At 48.8% G+C, this 17676-nt stretch overlaps 4 protein-coding genes across 4 annotated transcripts; 2 read left to right on the forward strand and 2 right to left on the reverse strand.

The window, feature by feature from the left end:
• Positions 1–1497: 1497 nt before the first annotated feature.
• Positions 1498–3084, reverse strand: nsdD (GATA-type sexual development transcription factor NsdD; the record flags this gene model as incomplete). Its single annotated transcript, XM_039069191.1, has 4 exons — positions 1498–1710; positions 1768–2085; positions 2173–3001; positions 3053–3084. 4 exons carry the CDS (start codon positions 3082–3084, stop codon positions 1498–1500), a joined length of 1392 nt encoding a protein of 463 aa, XP_038931914.1.
• An 8568-nt stretch (positions 3085–11652) lies between these two features.
• Positions 11653–12362, forward strand: LCP9604111_1788 (macro domain-containing protein; the record flags this gene model as incomplete). The annotated part of the gene is made up of 2 exons (XM_039069192.1): positions 11653–12260; positions 12311–12362. The coding sequence occupies 2 exons, from the start codon at positions 11653–11655 to the stop codon at positions 12360–12362; spliced, it is 660 nt and encodes a 219-aa protein (XP_038931915.1).
• Positions 12363–12938: 576 nt separating this feature from the next.
• On the forward strand, positions 12939–13850 carry LCP9604111_1789 (putative mitochondrial inner membrane protease subunit Imp2; the record flags this gene model as incomplete). Its single annotated transcript, XM_039069193.1, has 2 exons — positions 12939–13378; positions 13481–13850. 2 exons carry the CDS (start codon positions 12939–12941, stop codon positions 13848–13850), a joined length of 810 nt encoding a protein of 269 aa, XP_038931916.1.
• A 257-nt stretch (positions 13851–14107) lies between these two features.
• Positions 14108–17555, reverse strand: LCP9604111_1790 (sporulation-specific 71 family protein; the record flags this gene model as incomplete). The annotated part of the gene is made up of 3 exons (XM_039069195.1): positions 14108–14668; positions 14720–17389; positions 17442–17555. The coding sequence occupies 3 exons, from the start codon at positions 17553–17555 to the stop codon at positions 14108–14110; spliced, it is 3345 nt and encodes a 1114-aa protein (XP_038931917.1).
• Between the last annotated feature and the right edge of the window lie 121 nt (positions 17556–17676).

Here is a 17676-nt window from a genome sequence, read left to right on the forward strand (position 1 = left end):
AAGCACAAGAAAACAAACAGAGAACACTTGTACTAATTGTCATCAACTGAAAGTCAAAGCCGAAGAAAGGATAAAAGAACGTTGCTACTTCCTAAGTGGGCTTAGCGATATCCAGCCCGCAGACTATGCAAACTCTCCAGGCCACCGGAATAGCCAACACCTCCATCCCCATGTGGACTGGACTCACGAACTAAGCTGTCAAATGGATCTCACCTTCATGACAAATATCGAGACGCGGCTTATGTTGTGATCCACCGGCTTATTATTCCTTACATGCGGAAGAATGTGGCGGTCTGTAATAAGGCCACCTACAACATGCTAAGATAAATACAAGTGATATTGTAGTACCCCGTACATGTCTATATCGTAAATTGCTTATATCCAATCCAAAGAATGTATTGGCCATACCCAAGCCGTAATCTAATTTTAATCTAAATTTAATTTGAGATCTCATGCCCGATCCCGATCCCAATGTAGATCGGATCTGATTATCTGAACACAAATACCTTGCAGCGAATGACCGCACGCCGACCCCCCGCTAGTTCAATCGGCGGAAACTTAGTTCTCAGTCGGGACGATCTGGTGAGTTGGTGGTCTTTTTATTGGGGAATTTGGATGTGGAAAATTTAGACGATCAGCTGGGATGATAACTAGTTCGTTGCTCCATATATGGAGATCTTTCTGGAACCCGCGAATTTAAATGACAATCTAATTTTGATATCGCATATATTAGCCTAATCTGCACGTTCAATATCTAGGGTAGCGAATCAGGGAGGATCATGCCATATTGGGATGTCTACGCTTATGAGAGATGGATGCGACCCAAAGAAAAGAGATCATGCCATAAAGTTAGGTGTGAATCAGATTAATCGAGTAAAGATCTGTAGTACAAATTCAAAGTTGAGATTTTGATGATATTCAATTAGTATTGCCATCCCGAGCCAATTCCAGGGATATCCATATCCACCACAGAAGAAAAAAGTGTCGTAAACCTTGAACGTCGAAAATATCGACCAGAACATAAAATAGATGTAACGCTGAATGAGACACGATCGTACACATATCATATCAGGGACATACTCGAACAGAAGTGGAAAGAACCAAGAAATGCAGGGTATTGAGAGATAGAGGGGAACATGGAGGTAAGAACAGAACAGAACAGAACAAAACAAAACAGAACATCAAAAAAAAAATCAAAAAAGAAACCAGTTTCAGACCAGGCCGATGGCTATTGAATCATCAAAGGGGGATATCTATGCTAAAGCCGTTTTTCTCCCAGTACCTTGGAAGCTGTTGGGGGTATTATAAGAACACCGAGTAGGGAAGAGCCCCAAAAAGACAAAAGAAATATAAAAAAAGATCACAAAGGGAAGACGTTAGACCTCCCAAAAGAAAAAAAAAAATGGCCACTGAACTCCGTTGCCTTCTATTTCCCACCTTTTTCAACGCCGAAAAAAGAAGCTGAATGACTGAGAAGCTGACTGAGAAGCTGAGAAGCTAATGACTGGTTGGCGAGGAGGAGTCGAGAACCGACTTGGGCTTGAGATTCGAACCCAGGCTCGCCGCTTTGTGAGCGCCCATCTTGCGAGTCAATTTGGCGTAATGTAGGCCGCATGCGTTACACAACGTCCGGGCACCATCTGGGCCGCGACGCCATTCTGGCGTTTCGGCTCGGTTGCAGCTGTGGCAACGACCAGGAGGCGCGGCTTTCTGCAAACGGGTTAGAAAAGTGTCAAGATGTCAATACAGGGGAAAGTCTAGACTTACTCCGCGCCGTTTCTTTGGGTCTGCGCCTGCGAAACCGCCCGTGCCTTTGAAGTCTTCCTGGTACATCGCCATATGGTCGTCTTCGGTCTTGAACGCCTTGCGCTGCGCCATCTGTTCAGCCAGTGCTTGCTCCTGGTTCACCACGGCGGTGCGTATCCGAATCAGGGCATCCTGGTTCCGCCGTTGCATGTGAAGCATGTCCTCCACTTCGTTGAGCGAAGGGAGGGAGCCTAACAGCGGGCCGGAACGCTGCGTTTGATGTGCGCGAGACGCGTAGTGCCGTGAAAAGTCGAGGGTGCGCGTACTCAAGTCGGCGAGCTATTTCAGTCAGTAGGTAATTCATTTAACAAGTCATTCTTGATTTTGTCCATCGGTTCAAAATAAGACTCAAGGGCGAATCCATACCTCATTCAAAGATGTCTCCACATCATAGACGTCCAAATGCCGCTTAGACTCGTTGTGCGGAGCTAGTCGACTCACAAATCCACCCTTGACCTCTTCCACCCGTGGCGCACCCATGTAGGCCCGGTTATCGTACGGAGCCGGCGCCGGAGGATACGAGTGGCCGGACTGCGGTTGAAAAGAGTAGTTCGGAGGGAAATGGCCGTACCCATTCGGCGACGCCACGCTACCGGCGGAGGTTGGCGCACTGTACTCATACCCGGACGAATTTTGCGACCCCACCGAGGTGATTCCCGTTTTGGCGCTCTGGGTCGGGGATTTTCCCGTGCTGAGGGAGTTAAGTGAGGTGCGCGAATCCTGTGTGTTGATGGAGGCGAGACTGGAGCGCGATGCATCCTGCAGCTGCTGATGGTACGCGGGTTCCCGCATGAGAGAACCCGTCGGCGGGCCATTCGAAAACGGATTGGGCGGGCCCGCTGGTCCCTCTGCGCTCGGTCGTCCGATGAGATGTGGCGGCGGCGTAGGGTGCGAGGATTGTGGTGGCGGGGCGGAGGTTGCTGCTGGGTATGGGAGAGGGTCGTTGCCGAGGGCCTCGTGGATGGATGGGAGGGACTGTCTTGAGGTGCGTTTTTCCTTCTCGTCTTCGAGGGCGCGACGGGCCTCGGGCGACGAGATGTACCCCGGCGGTGCGTTCGCGTAGGCGTACGGCAGGGATTGGCCGTACATGACGTTGGGACTCATCAGAGTCGGAGAAGCGGTGGCGCTCGAAGGGTGTCTGGAGGTGTATCCCGATCCGTCTTTCCCTAGGAAACTCATCGCCGGCAAAGGGTCTCTGTGACGAAGGTGAGCAATGGGAGACCGACTGCGAGGTCGCAAGACCAACCTGTGCCTAGATGCGGCTTCCAAAGACCCCATCACGTTGAGAGGAGAGAATGTTGATGCGACAGGTCTGGGAGGTGAGAAGAAGGGAATGCAAATGCAAAGTCGGAGGTCGCCTCTGGTGCGACAGGAAAAGCGTTCCACCTGTTCGTGCCGAAGGAAAAAAGAGGCCCAGATCCAAGATCCAATCCAACGATCCCGGGGCGAAGGTTGGAAAGTGGCGTTTAGATGGAGCCCGAGTAACCCGACGAGTTAACCGTAATTAACTTCTTTTCTTCTTTTCTTCCTTTTTCCTTTTTTTTCCGTTCCCTCTTTTTTTTCAGATCAATGAAACTTGGGAAATCAAGAGAAGAGATAGGAATCCAAGACCACAAAGGTACCTTGAAATGCAAAAAGAAAAGAAAAAAGAACCCGATCGCACATGCAAGGGATATAAAGCGTGGAAATGAGAATGTCCATCCAAATATGAAAGCACGAGGTGGAATGGGGACAAATATAAAAGAACACACCGTAGAGAGGGGAAAGGCGCAGAATCAAAGGGGATCGAGGCTACTTCATTTCGGGCTTTAGATTGGAAACGGGAAGCTTAGAGAGGAGTACGGAGTACAGGAAGTTAAATTGATTTTTGATTTTGAATTCTATAAAAGATTAAAGGAAAGAAAAGAAAGCCCAAAAGAGAAAAAGATTAAAAAAGAAACTTTGGCAAAATAAATAAAAAAAGAAAAGATCGAGATCCGAACAGGGGGAAAATTACCCTGGGAAATTGCCAGATCGTCAGAACCTGGTTTTACAAGGCAAATTACCGACTGCGGATCATCGGGATCTTAGGGCTTTAGTTATCTGTGGGTGGTGGGTAGAGCTGTGGATAGAGGCTGTGCAATATTGTAGTTAGCATGACATACAATATAATTACATACTTGTCCGAACTCATCTGGTAATGTTCGATACATTACTACGATGTTGATGTTGTATGTTGTTGACCCACACCATCCAATATCTAGAAAAAAGGTAATCAAATGAACTGCAAAATGAACTAATTTAAATTAAATAATTCAGAAATTAGCCTACCCCGGAACCTAGGATCGATCGAGATTAACGGCCGATTCTCAACGTGCTAAGGGACGGCTGAATACCGGCAGAGTGGTCCATCAGGAAAAGAAGCTAGCGGACGATAGTTCCAGTATTCTGGAATCAGTATTCTGGAATCAATCTATTCTTATATTAAATAACAAATAGCGCAGGGCAATCATCGAGTCATTTCCAGATCGCTCGACGAGGATATGCACCCGTGTCACATGAGAGAGATCTCCGATGCAAGTGGGTAAATGTCAGCCTCGGGCGATGAGCTAAAGTCCTGGGGAGGTTATAAGTGAAGGATATGATGTCAGATCTACTATAACATAGTAATGGTTAGATCCATTCCCTGGCTGTATTACAGATGCAACCCAAGTGCCAAGGAACACAAGAATAATCAAGATCTCTGGAATGGAGACACAGCTATTTCCATCGCAACTGGGGGAATCAGAGACGTGGCTGAGGTTACACAGTCCGATCTGAAAGTGCCCGACGTGGTCCGGATGACAACGTTCCATGGTTCACTCGAGTTTAAATTATTTTATCTCTTTGTTTATTTATTTAGCATTTGGATTCATTCCCGTTCTACTTGACATACTACCATCTACCTATGACTTGGAATATACTATGACATATACTTCAGATGCAATCCTTAAGTATCCAAATACTACCTACGTCACCGAGCCACAACGTCCCCAGCCAAGATCGGGCGCAGGTGAAATCACAAAACAAAAAGCAAAAAACGCCGCCGAAAGCAATTGAAAAACAAAACCCAATTAATCACCACCTCATTCGTCCGTCTGACACGCTACCCCCTTGAGTACCCGCCTAAAGGATCGGATCGCAGGGTATTGCAACACATGTTGCTTAAGCTTTAGATCGAGATCGAACACGGGACGTTTATTGGCGAGATCGCGTGGGCACTCCATCTCAGTTTAAGACCCTGATATTACAGTAGAGACATTACAGTAGAGCTGATTATATATAAGTGAGAATCAGATACGGAAGAACAGACAGTCCTAGCAAAGTCCCGCATCAAACCCCGCTCCGATAGTGCCTAGCGCTGTCTCTATAGTGGTTTGGAACTTTGGGCTTCCAATGACTAATTCCACCGATTGACTCCATGACCAACTAACTATTCCGTGCAGCTCGCAAAAGCACCGAAGGATCAAAGCTCGTTAGGAAACCAATTTTCTGGAGCTTTGAGTTTGTTGGCCACAGCCCCACCCCGTTGGATGTCATATTCGCCCTTCACGCGCTGGCATGTGGACGAATCTTGTCTTGGCTACGGAGGCACGGAGTACTACAAATCAAAATTCTCCATTCTCTAGTTTATCAGTCCCAGTCCCTAGCGGTGGCAAGTACAACTGTTATAGCCCGATTCGCCTCCGTGATCGCACAGCGCACAGACTCGGGACCCATAGTGATGTACGATATACATCGTATGGGCCAACGGTCGGCCCAAGGTCTAAATATTGATCCAAAACCGGTGAAAGGTAATCGCGTGAGATCTTCGGAATATCAATGCGGTTGATCGACGGAGGACGCCTGAAGGAATATGTAATCTCGATCAGCCAGCCATACGGAGTACAAAGAATATATGATATCTTTTCCATGCATAAGCAAGAGCAAAGCCCGGTCTAATATTCCCCAATATATATTGAGTCAGTAACAAGGCTCAGCTCAGCTCATGCACCTCGGTGTTTAAGAATGAATGTAGTAGCGTACTCGCATAATCGCGAATCTCATCGCACAATGGACTTGTTGACGGGTCCGAAATCATCGCGAATCGATCTAGTCAGTAGTCGCTGCATTTCCAGAGCCCAATGCACCAGCCGGATCTTACGATTTCAGCCACTCTGCGATGCATTCCGTGCGCACTGGAGATTTAGCGCATGCACGGTAGGTCACTTCCACCTGCCGAGCATGAATGCAGTAAGGATCTGGCGCTGCGATTGGGGGGGATTCTCCACCTGCAGGATAATGGCGCAAGAATAATCCCAATGCTGAATCTGAGGATGAGACTGATCACAAGAGATCTGAGGCTGAACTCCCTGCGACGGTTACATTTGGATATAGTAATATAGAAAAAGTACATCATACGACAAGCCAAGTGTGGCTGGGGCGACCGTCAGGGGCGAATTTCCCCGCGATGTCTCGATCTGAACTATCAGAATCGCAACTGGTCGCACTCGCACTAGCCCGGTCGCAGGACGCTATGATGATGATGAATCATAAGTATAATTCCTGTGGTTGTTTTTAATACGGGGGAAAACAGAGCTAGTTTTTTATGTCAGTTATTCTTCTGGTTGCCTTTTTACGGCAACTGGGAGTGCAGGATGGATTACAGACACCGTGACGGTGGTTTTTTATGGGTCGCGTTCCACTGTGAATATCACGGGTTTTGCGATTGAGCTAGCTGGTGGAGAAGACGAAAATCTCTGCTTTCGGAATTGAAGATATTCAGAATTTCACGTGTTTGGCTGGAGGTATTTGAGATGGCCGCAAATGCGCCGAAATTTATCTGTAGTAACCAATGAGATGATTCTACGAGATTATCCTTGGCCAAGCGCGTCTTCCTCCTATTTACTTTTACTTTACGGTACAACCGCTAGTAGGAAAATCATTGCCTTTGCAGAAATGACTTTACAAAATAACTGGAGACAACGGGGACCACTGGAGATGATGGAGACAACTGGAGCCATGATCGTAGTAAGTTGATCGACACCGTTGACAGACCGTTGACAGCCCGTTAGCCAGATTCCAGACCGTTCAAACATTCCTGGCCTCGTCGAGTCTGACAAAAACAATCCCAGGAATGTTGTAGCACGCTATGATGTTTCCGACCAATTGTGGAGAACACGCGATAAACAGACGATCCCAGACTCCTAACCGGAAAGAGATGAGCGACAACTCATTTTCCTCAAGTTGGCAAGAGTTTAGGATGCGATCCCAATTTTAGTGCGCGTCGAGGGAGGACTATCCCTTTCCTCCGACATCCTGAACTTATCAAACTATATCATCCATAAAAGGGGGGTAACCTCCCAAACTATCTGATCTATGATCCAAGACTATTATGGAGAAACCAATCTCAGATTACAGATTCATCAATCAGCCAAGAATAATCAAGAAGGTGATCTCAATCCCGAAAATAAAAGAAACATCCCCCTCGGATATTATAAGGCCAGCACGGTTCACGTCCGCCGTACATAGTAAAATCTCCGGCAATAGCCCCAGTCACACATCATGCCATCACCCGCGACTCCGAAATGTGGCGGCTCAGGAGATTTGTTTAATTCGCCCGGTGGGGACGTTCCCGGGGATCTCTCCGATCTGGACGGAGTAGGCTCGAAAGAGTAAGTTGACAGCTGCAAGTTGACCAAAGGACAAGGACAGGGGGGGGCAGGGAGAAGAAAGAGAGGGTCCGATCCCGTCCAGGGATTGACCAAGGAGAGACGGCACGGTGGGGAAGATGGGGGGTTTGGTCTTGGAAATCAGGACACATCTGCAACGCCAATCTGCACGTACGGCAAAGGAACGGCACCAACGTTGACTGGCTCGGTTTGGGGACTAGCAGGGTTCTGACACGGCCGGAAAGGGATAGGCGATATGACGGGAGGTGATGTCCTGCAAGATGCAAGATGTCTTAGTGTGTCTTACTGGGCTACAGATTAGACCGAACTCCTCATCGAAGTGTTAGATCTAGATATCCTAAAGTTGGGAATGTCTTATTAGCTCGGTCAAATTATTGGTAAGGGCCCGCTCTATAGAATCAACATACGATTATGGTGATATTCCCCCAAGTCATATACGGAGTATGGGTTGAATCCCCACTGGCCTCTATGATTCAACGACAGCTGCACGTTTCAATCGTCCAAGCAACAGCTCAGGGATTTACTCCTTCTTCTCCCCATGTGGATTATAATCGACAGACCGACATTTAGAATCTCCACGGTGACAAAGGGGAAATCACCACCAAGGAAAACGGGGAAATCCAGCCGGACCGTTCCCAGACTCCACCAAGCCCATAAGATAGACCGCTTCGATCGGCGGGAAGGATTTCGGGTTTTGGCTTGTCGGGTTTCTCTTGGAAGTTCCTTTTTGCCTTTTCTTTTTCTTTTTCCTCTAGCTAGCCTAAGACGGGCTAGCTCACGCGAAAGGTTCTCCTGAGATTAACACGATTAGTGGCCGTTTTTACTTCCATCTACACCTGAAATAGGAAGGCAGGTCCAGCATCTCCACAAATCCCGAAAGAAACCATGATCGCCTGGGAAATCTCCGAGCAAAGGTCGGAACGGACTAGCAGCGCGCAAAGTACGTGAATGGTATATTGATAGCGTCTTCACGACGATCTCCTTCTGCTACGGAAGACAGACCCGATTCATCGATCTACGATGGATATTGCAGCCGCTAAGCAGCATGCCTGACAAACCCTTCTTCAATCTCGAACCCACCTCAGCCTAACCAGGCCGGAGCCGAGGGCCAACGGAGATTAGGTTGAGAGATTGGGGAGATTGCAACTCCATCTGCTACTCTATACTCAGCCACACGAGGAAATGAGAAGAACGGCTTGGATTAATTAAGATCCGCCGGTGGATCCCGAGTGGATAGCGACATTATTCCCTCCAGGTTTCCATCTTTCCATGGGGCTCCATTTCTGGAATATCCGAGATTGTGTTCATTATATTTACGGAGTCCGTTTTGGTGCGGAGCTCGGGAGTTATCTGCCGTTGGGCCTGTGCTGGTTGCAATGATATACGTACTCCAATGTGTGCGAAATTGGATTTTGTTTTTTGCGGGTCGAGACGGAGCACAGTTGCTGGATTTGTCTTGAGATTTGCTGCCGTGTGGGGGGGTTGTCATTTCTGGGCTTGATAATGTTGCAGTGTGCATCCGTTGGGAGGTATCAAGCATATCTATTTTAAGCAGATCGCCGTTTCTTTGCCTTTTGGGTTTATTTCATTCCAGCTACCGGATAGAGGATGGCGCGATACATTATATGGTTGACCTTCGGCGATCTCTCGGGCACTTTGAGTCTTCCAGATCTCAGTACGGCACAACTTGTATGAGTGCTTCTGCAAAGGCATCTACGTATGATGGCTGTAAGATTGTACAACAGACAAGGCAATCACGTACTATAAACAAGGTTGTACATGCAGTTATAAATCATATGCACGGAAATCCATCCGGGCCTGATTGAGTGACGGACTCGCGCCACATGCCGGTGAAGCTCAAAACGCTTCGCTATTGGACAGGTTGGATGATGATCATATTGGATACCTTCCCCGTCGCTGTCACACAGAGGACTAGCAAGGATGTTAGGACCAAAGCTTCAACGAGGTTGCTTGGCAACAGGTTATCATATTTATTCTTGATATTATTCTTGATATTTGCAATTAGTATTACTACTCCGTAGGAGATCTTTTTCCAAACAAGTGGCAAATGCATTTCTCACCTTCCTGACTTGTAACATCAGGGATTTCAATAGTAACAGATATATATACGAATGCGAGGGTTGATACAACCGCGCCAATCACATTCATGTCCCAGTCCAAACTCAAAGCGCGAATCGAGGGTCCAGTCCAGATGCACATCCCAAGCTGCAGGTATGGCCCATTAGAGCCTTGACAGGTGGGATATGCACCCAAGACTTTTGACGTATGCATTAGGAACAAGCCTAGCCCTGTTACATATCGCTTTGGACGAATAGGATCCCGCTGGTGATCTCGAATAGAGTTTTTCCTGAATCTGAGCTACCACACGCCAAATAGGAAGTCTTCCGCTGATTGGAGAGCTTTGAATCTGACAGCTGCGCGGTTCCGACGTTCCGCCTGAAGAGAATGCCATTTGGAATTTGATCACTTGGAATTTCGCATGAACCTGAGAATGCCATATTTCTCCCCTCGAAGTTGTATTTTTATGTTTTCTCTGTTTCTTCAAAGACAAAAGTACGAAATCCTCCCGCTTTGATCTCACGTATCCACCCGATCCTTGTTCACTCATACTCCGTACTTTTATGGAAATCTCCAATGGAAGTTAACAGAAAGAACGGGTTCGCCCTGAGTGGCCCTCGTACGATGGCAATTTGAGAAGCGGAGCCGGCCAGAAATTTTCGGTTTTATGTTTTCCCCGTACATTTCCCTGCCAATGGGCCAATGACCTATCTCAATGCTATTTTTGTCTCTTCAAGGGGAAGATAACTGGCCGACTAGTGGCAATGGGCCCAGCGGAAACAGATGCCATCGACAAGCATAACCCAAGGATCGGCAAATCGTCGAATACACTAAAACACATGGGCTGGGTCCCCGCAGATCCGTGTCATATCGGTTGAAAGGGGAACTGCCGTGAAAACGGCGGTCCACGGTTGATCTGACAGGGTGTGGTAGGGTCTTCACGGTGGGGAGAGGTGGGCCAGAGAAAACACGCCTCCACTTTCAATAATTCCCGATGAACGCCGTAATTTGATCCCCGATACCGAGTGAAGGGGCCTGTACCTAACCCCAACGCAGTCAGGGCGCCGGCGGTCTGGGCAGCGTGGGCAATGGATTTACGCGCCTACTCCTTCTCCCTTTGAGCAACCCGGCGTTATTTTATGGGCGTCAATAGTACATACATAGTACCCTCCGTGCTCGAGTTCCACCTCTGAAGAAACTTCACATAAACTTCGATAATCGGTGTTGTATGGCATGATGGCCTGATCCACTGGGAAAAGGGCATCCATGTGTCACCGCGGTCTGGCGCCAATCAATTCGTCGCCTGCTGGCCCCTCCACTGCTGTCCACGATGCCAACTCCCTGGGCCTGGCTCTCGGGTCGACCTACTCCGTACCTTTTCTGTTTCGGATCTTATAGGGCCAATGATAGGAGTCCTGGGCCCGAGGCTTGAGCGGCACAGAAGCGTCTCTTTAGGCTAGGTGCAGGCGGTAATGCAATGCAGCTTGCCGCATGGAGTACATTGCAGCGGGATAACTCGAAACAGATCCTGACTATCTCGTGCGGAGTGAGTACAAAGTACAAGGTACAGGGTAGAAAGTACAAGCACATGGAGATGGGTATTGTATCAGACCGAGTCAGGTTCTAGTTATGGTAAGGCTGTTATTTGTCAGGGCTATTGTGCTTGACTCATGAGCAGGGACATATTTTCATATTGATTTTACCAATATAGGATAAGGAAACATTTGATCTTGGTCTTATTCCCTCTTGTATTGTGCTTGATCTTATGTATGTGTGAATATATATAATTTGATGCATTGATGCGCTGATGCATCGCTGGTTTCACCGTACCACCAAGGTTGTTTGCTTCAAAGCAGGCTACATATATATATACCACTCTCTATCAAAATATCAACTCTCCTTTACATCTCCATCTCTAGTAAAAGTCATCAACTCATATAAACACAACGGCGTGACCATGCCTCGTCGAGCGGCCCGTGCACGGAGCTTGGCCTATCCCCACTTTGAGCTTCCAGTAGGACACACCTTCCTCTTCAATTTATTTTTAGGTCCAGTTGCGACTAGATTTTTTAACGTCATGTCTTCAATCCTAGTTCTGGCTGATATTCCTACCGTGACACTTCTGTACCGTGCAAAAAAGCTCATTCCTTCGTCCTCGAGATTTCCGCCATCCCAGTCTCTCAACAATACCATCTCTATCGTCCGCAATGACATCACCAAGCTCCAAGTGGACTGCATTGTGAATGCTGCTAATCGTTCTCTCCTCGGAGGTGGCGGTGTGGATGGTGCAATCCACCGCGCTGCCGGTCCCAAGCTACTTCAAGAATGCCGCGGTCTTGATGGATGTGACACTGGCGATGCGAAGATCACCGATGCCTACGATCTGCCCTGCAAGCGTGTGATCCATACAGTCGGCCCAATCTACAGAAAGGAAGAAGACCCTGTCACGCTCCTTCGATCCTGCTATCGGCGCAGCCTGGAACTAGCAGTCGAAAATGGCATGAAGAGTGTTGCGTTTTCCGCCATCAGCACCGGAATATACGGCTATCCCAGTCGATACGCCGCTGAAGATGCCATCAAAGAGGTGCGGAAATTCCTGGTCGGGCCTCATGCCGGAAAGCTGGAGCGTGTCGTATTCTGCAACTTTGAGCGGAAGGATGTGATTGCCTATGAAGAATTCATTCCGTGAGTTTATTCATTTCTCGCTTTTGAGCAGATACTGATGATGACTATAGTGAGTATTTACCTCCCACGCCGGAGGACCTGGCTCAGAGCAGCGACGCTTGAGTAGCCATGCTAAAATGTTGCTCGCCTTGCTTGGTACATGCCCCGACACGATTGACGACCGCTACTACATGACCTGAACGAAACATAATCTTTGCCAGCCTGTAATACCACGATAGCTACGAAGGAGATTTGCTAAATATTCTAAATATTCCTTGACGAATCGTAAGTCCCAGTGTTTCTTTCTCTATACTGGTAACACGTAAGGCGAAGATGAGACATTGACCAGTTCGTACCCATACTACAGCTGTCATATCAGTAAGTGCGATGTTATCGTTGAGATAGTCCTGTAAGCAGCTTCTTTCCTCTCTGTATTATCTCGACGTAGACAAGTATCTTAGTTACGATCTCATTCCTGAGATCGTCCACAGGTGAATGCAAACAATGCAAACACCTATCAGATCGCGCCTCGATCACGATTCCAGCTCGAGATGACTTCACTCCAATTCCAATTGCAAGTCTCTCGATAACCAAAACCGCATAATGAAACACAACAACCCTCACTGAACACCCCATCTCCAACAAAACCGATCCCCCCGCAAACCCCCCAACCCCTCGCCCTCCGCCCAACACCAAAAAATGTCAAAACCACACCGGCCAAGAGGAATACCAACCCCGAATTCACGGTACCGAGTGCAAGTCCACGAAGAGCCAAAGCCCAAAATCCCAGATCCTATAACATACGAGGGTCCATCCCTCTCCAAAAAACGAACACCCTTCATCTCCCATTTCTTCACGAACCTCCGCCAACGCCTCTCCGCCCTCCCATACCCAGTCCGACGAGCATGTAGGACTCTCAGCTGGGCGGTACCGATGCTCCCGATCGCGCTCTTCATTCCAGAACACGTAATGCAGGTGATGTGGGTTCGCGGGCCGTCAATGACACCATACCTGAACGAGGAGTATGAGCAGACGCACACGAAGAGCGATATGGTCATGGTCAATATGTGGCCGTGGGGATCTATACTGCCGTTTAAGAAAGAGCGGAAGTTGGAGCGGGGGATGATTGTTACTTTCCGGTGGGTTGAGTGCTTTGCTTTGCTTTGCTTTTACTTCGATTTTGAGTTTTATATCTTGTTCTTTTGAGTCGCGTGCAGCCAATACTGATATATTACGCATAGCTCCCCTGCAAACCCGTCTCATATCGCGATCAAGCGCATCGTCGGTCTACCAGGTGACCGCATCACGACTCGCGAGCCGTGTCTGCGGAAAACGCAGATTGTCCCCTGGAACCATGTCTGGTTGGAGGGTGATGCGGAGGATCCGCGGAAGACGCTGGATAGCAATACGTACGGGCCTGTTAGTCTGAGTCTGATTACGGGGCAGGTATTTGCGGTGCTGGGACCGCGGATGCGGTGGCTGAATTGGACGGACTGGGACTCTGATAAGGGGAAGGGGGAGTCTGCGTCGGATGATGCGGCGTATAGACAGAGTGTGCGGGACCGTGTTCTGAAGGATGCTGTTCAGCTCGAGCAGCCTTTTTTGAATTGATTTGTTATAGATGGGGCTTGGCGTATATCTTGGCCTTTGTATTTGTTGATAGTGCTGGATTTCCTAGCGATTTTGACTGGGCCTTGTACATATATTAGGGAGCCTTGTAGATATCATTATATTACTATTTTGAGTAAAATGCTGTGCTATGCGTGTGCGAAAAGAGCAAGTTTGCGAGAACGAAAAAATAAGTGAAGACGAAGCGCTATAAAACAGGAACTGAATGGCTAAGAAATGCAGACAACTGAGGAAATGAATCAGCGATCTAGAGAAACAAGCCGTATATCTTCATGTTTCTCTTCCTGGAGACGGTCAATCTCCGAGGAAATACTCATCACCCAACGGTCCTTTTCCACACGACTACGTGTTTTAAAGACGATGGTGCGGCCATGCTTGCCCAGCGTGGACACATGACGCAAGGATCGTTTGGCTTTGCCTTCTTCCCCTATTTCCTGGGCTCGGAAGTAGCTCTTACTCAAGGGTTGCCAGATCACGAAGGTGATAGCAGTATCCTCATCGTGACTTGTGAAGACATCTGAATCGAGATACACCCGTGGTAAAGCATGCACACCAGGGTTATTGCTGTCGAATGTCTGGTTGGCATACAGCAAGTCGTTTTCGGTAATTAGACCAGAATAAATATAGCAATCTTCCAGCTCGATGGATGTTTCAAGTTCTTGATGGATGTGTGGGATCACGGTGCCATTTCGCCGGCGCAGTGTGCTGCGGAAAATTAACAGCTTGCCTGCTGTAAGGATGACATCGCATTGGTAGAAAGTGGTGTGGCGACGGGGCTTGCGGTAGAGGGTGCCGGACATCTGTTGATGTTGTCAGTAGGGTGCATGTATTTCCGATGTTACGCTACATACCTTGATAGTCCGACAACTAGACAGCGAGCACATGTTGTGCAAGTGTGGAGATGCCTCGGCTTTCGACACCTCCCACTTCTTCGCGAACTGTCCGAAAACGGATTCCATAGCTTCGTCGATACCCAACAGCTTGAGATTGCGCTGACGTACGGCCTGCAGCTCCGTGGCATCGTCCGCGCAGCGAATGTGCCAATACTTCACCAGCGCATCAATTCGTTTGACCCACTCGTCCCGTGTGGCACCATCGTACGCCTGCAGTCGAACGACAAGACCATTGTTTAGAACCAATTCAAATGTTCTACCGTCGTCAAACTCTTGCGTTGCCCCGTCATCCCGTCGTGAGTCTCTGGTTTGGGGATTGAAGTCCACAGCAGGTCCTTCCCCGATATTGGGATCAGCAGGGCAGCTGCCACGATAGACATTGCGGACTTCTGTCACCCGACACATATCGATATACCCATCTGCCTGGCTGATATTGTGTACATTCCTCTGCACGTTCGCAAAGGCCTCTTCATCGTGTCGTTTCACGAACTCACGATTGCCGCTGGAGAGCCATTTAATCTTGTTACTTTCAAGGGGATAAGGGTCGATATCCCAAGAGAGCGGCATTTGATCCAATATCTCACGGGCACTTGGTACATTTCCTTCTTCTGGGGGATCAAATTTCGGCGGTGACGGGGGAAATGCCCTGGCTGGCCGACAGAACAACAAATAATGATCTTGGGTAAAGAAGTACAGCCGTTTGAGGAACATCTTGTTCATCCGCTGATGCACACCCTTCTGGGATGTGAGACGGACTAGGAATCCTTCGATCGGGGCAGGTTCCTCCTGTACATCCGGGTGTCTGATTGTAGTAGAGTAATGATGTCTTGGTCGTAGCTCAAGCTCGTGGGATGACTGCATCCCAATGGTCCCATACATCTTCTCCTCGTTGACTCCAAATACCCACTCAAGTCGGTCGTACCGCTTCCAAGCAAGTCCCATCTTCTCGGTCTTGGACCAAGCTTTCAAGACCTCGGCCCACTCGGCACGGCCTTCGAGCATATCCATGCATCCTCGGATGATGGTAGCGGCAGCAAACTTGTCATCGACGGCTGGCCGGTTAACAGTTGGATTGTGCTCCGTATCAGAATCATCTGCTTTCAGCCCTTCCTCTATCCGACCGAAAGGATTTTGAAAGATGAGGGAAACCCCCAGATCAGGGACGTGAATAGGGAGGGAGGTGGGACGCCGCCATCCAAGCACCTGGCGGATGAAAGTGTACCATTCCGCAGAGTGCGCCGAGGACTTTGGCCGAAGGATAAATATTTTGGTTCCATGCTTGCGGGGACGCCAAATAACGATGGTCTTGTCGAGAGGGGAATAGAAGTTAACATGGGTATCTTTGTGGTTAAGCTTTACTTCGTAATAAGGAGGCGTTTTGCTGTTCGCACGTTGCATATCAGGAATCACGCGAGTGCGGTACATCTGAATGGCAAATGGCGCATGCTCTATAGAGCTTTTGCGGCATACGACGAGGAACTCTCGCCATTTATCCACGGTCCGCGTTTCCATGCGCAAACTGTCATTCTCGGTATAATCGGCGGGAAGTCTGTCCTGCAGAGTCTCCTCCACGCAGACCAGCATTTTTTCTGCTTTGACAATCTCTCCGTCCTGCACTTTCCGGCGGTGCGGTCGCTTGGCAGACATAGTACCTTGGGTCTTTGCAATCTTATGGCGCATCTTTTGCTCCTTGTGTCTGATGTTGTCACCCAGGTTGTATTTTGCCACCTTCGCAGGGATTCTCCGTTGGATTCGCGCATCTTCGCCAGTATCATCTTCATCTTGTGGGTCGTGGTGTTGAAGCGATGCTCGAGATACGCCAGATAGCTTGCTTTTATGCTTCCCCTTGTCCGTGTCCTTGTTTTGAATCAGCTGAGTTGTCGAATCGGCCTCGCTTGGAACTATGGATGTATTGATGGTTAGAGGGTTGGGAGAAGAATGACCGGCCAAATTTGTATGATGTGAGCCCGGGGACTTTGGTCGCAGCTCAGGCGGTTCCAGACTGCTAGATCGTACGGTGGGTATTGATCGACTGGTATCAGGGCTGGGGGCCTCTTCTCTGGCGGTGACAAACGAAGATGAAGCAACATCATTGCTGTCTATGTCGTATTGCCCCCTTGGTCTGGCTTTGGGGGTGCTGTCTGTATCTTCGCCGCTGTCTCCTTCGCTATCCCCGGTGTTTGCTCTGTCGTATTCCCCGCTATGTTCTCTAGTCTCTGTGTCGTCTGCCGGCTCTGTGGGTAAGGGGTCGTCACCGCTGGCCTCAGCTACAGGGTGGGTTAGGGTCCTCAGTTCCCCCACAGGCTCTGCTGCAGATTCTGCCTCTTGTGTTTCTCCTTCAATCTCATCACATCGCTCCGCAGCAGCATCATCCGTGCTTGTGTTGGTAAGTGCCAAAGCGACCTGCTCATCCAAGTCGGGTGACGCTGGGGTGGGCTGATCGTTGTGCTCCTCGTAATGGGCCGCAATAGGGCTTGCAGAGAACGTGACGGCATGCGATGTATAGTTTCTGACTTTCAGTCGAGACCTATACCAAGACTTGCGATGACCGTGCAGCCAGCCTTCTGGAATTGGACCAACGAAAAATCTCCGGTTCGTCATGTGCAAATGTTTGGCAGAAGCATGACGCTGTCAAGAAATAGATCAGTTCTGCAACTCAACTCAAAGGATGGTGACATACCAATTGCTGGTCTGTGTATGAGCCAGTCCGCAAGCCATGATAATCTTCATGGTATGACGGGCGGGAGTCGGGTTCTGGTCGTGAGCCATTGGCCCCGTCTGGTGGAGAGCTCATGTCAATCTATTATGCAGTACCCTGGTAGACCAAATGGCATGCACCAGACATATGCAGGAGCAAGCAGATGGCCCAGGCACAGAACTTTCGATCGCCATGTGATATGGTCCGATGACGTCGC

Source organism: Penicillium roqueforti (genome assembly GCF_015533775.1).
Source record: "Penicillium roqueforti strain LCP96 04111 chromosome Unknown scaffold_02, whole genome shotgun sequence".
Taxonomy (NCBI): domain Eukaryota; kingdom Fungi; phylum Ascomycota; class Eurotiomycetes; order Eurotiales; family Aspergillaceae; genus Penicillium; species Penicillium roqueforti.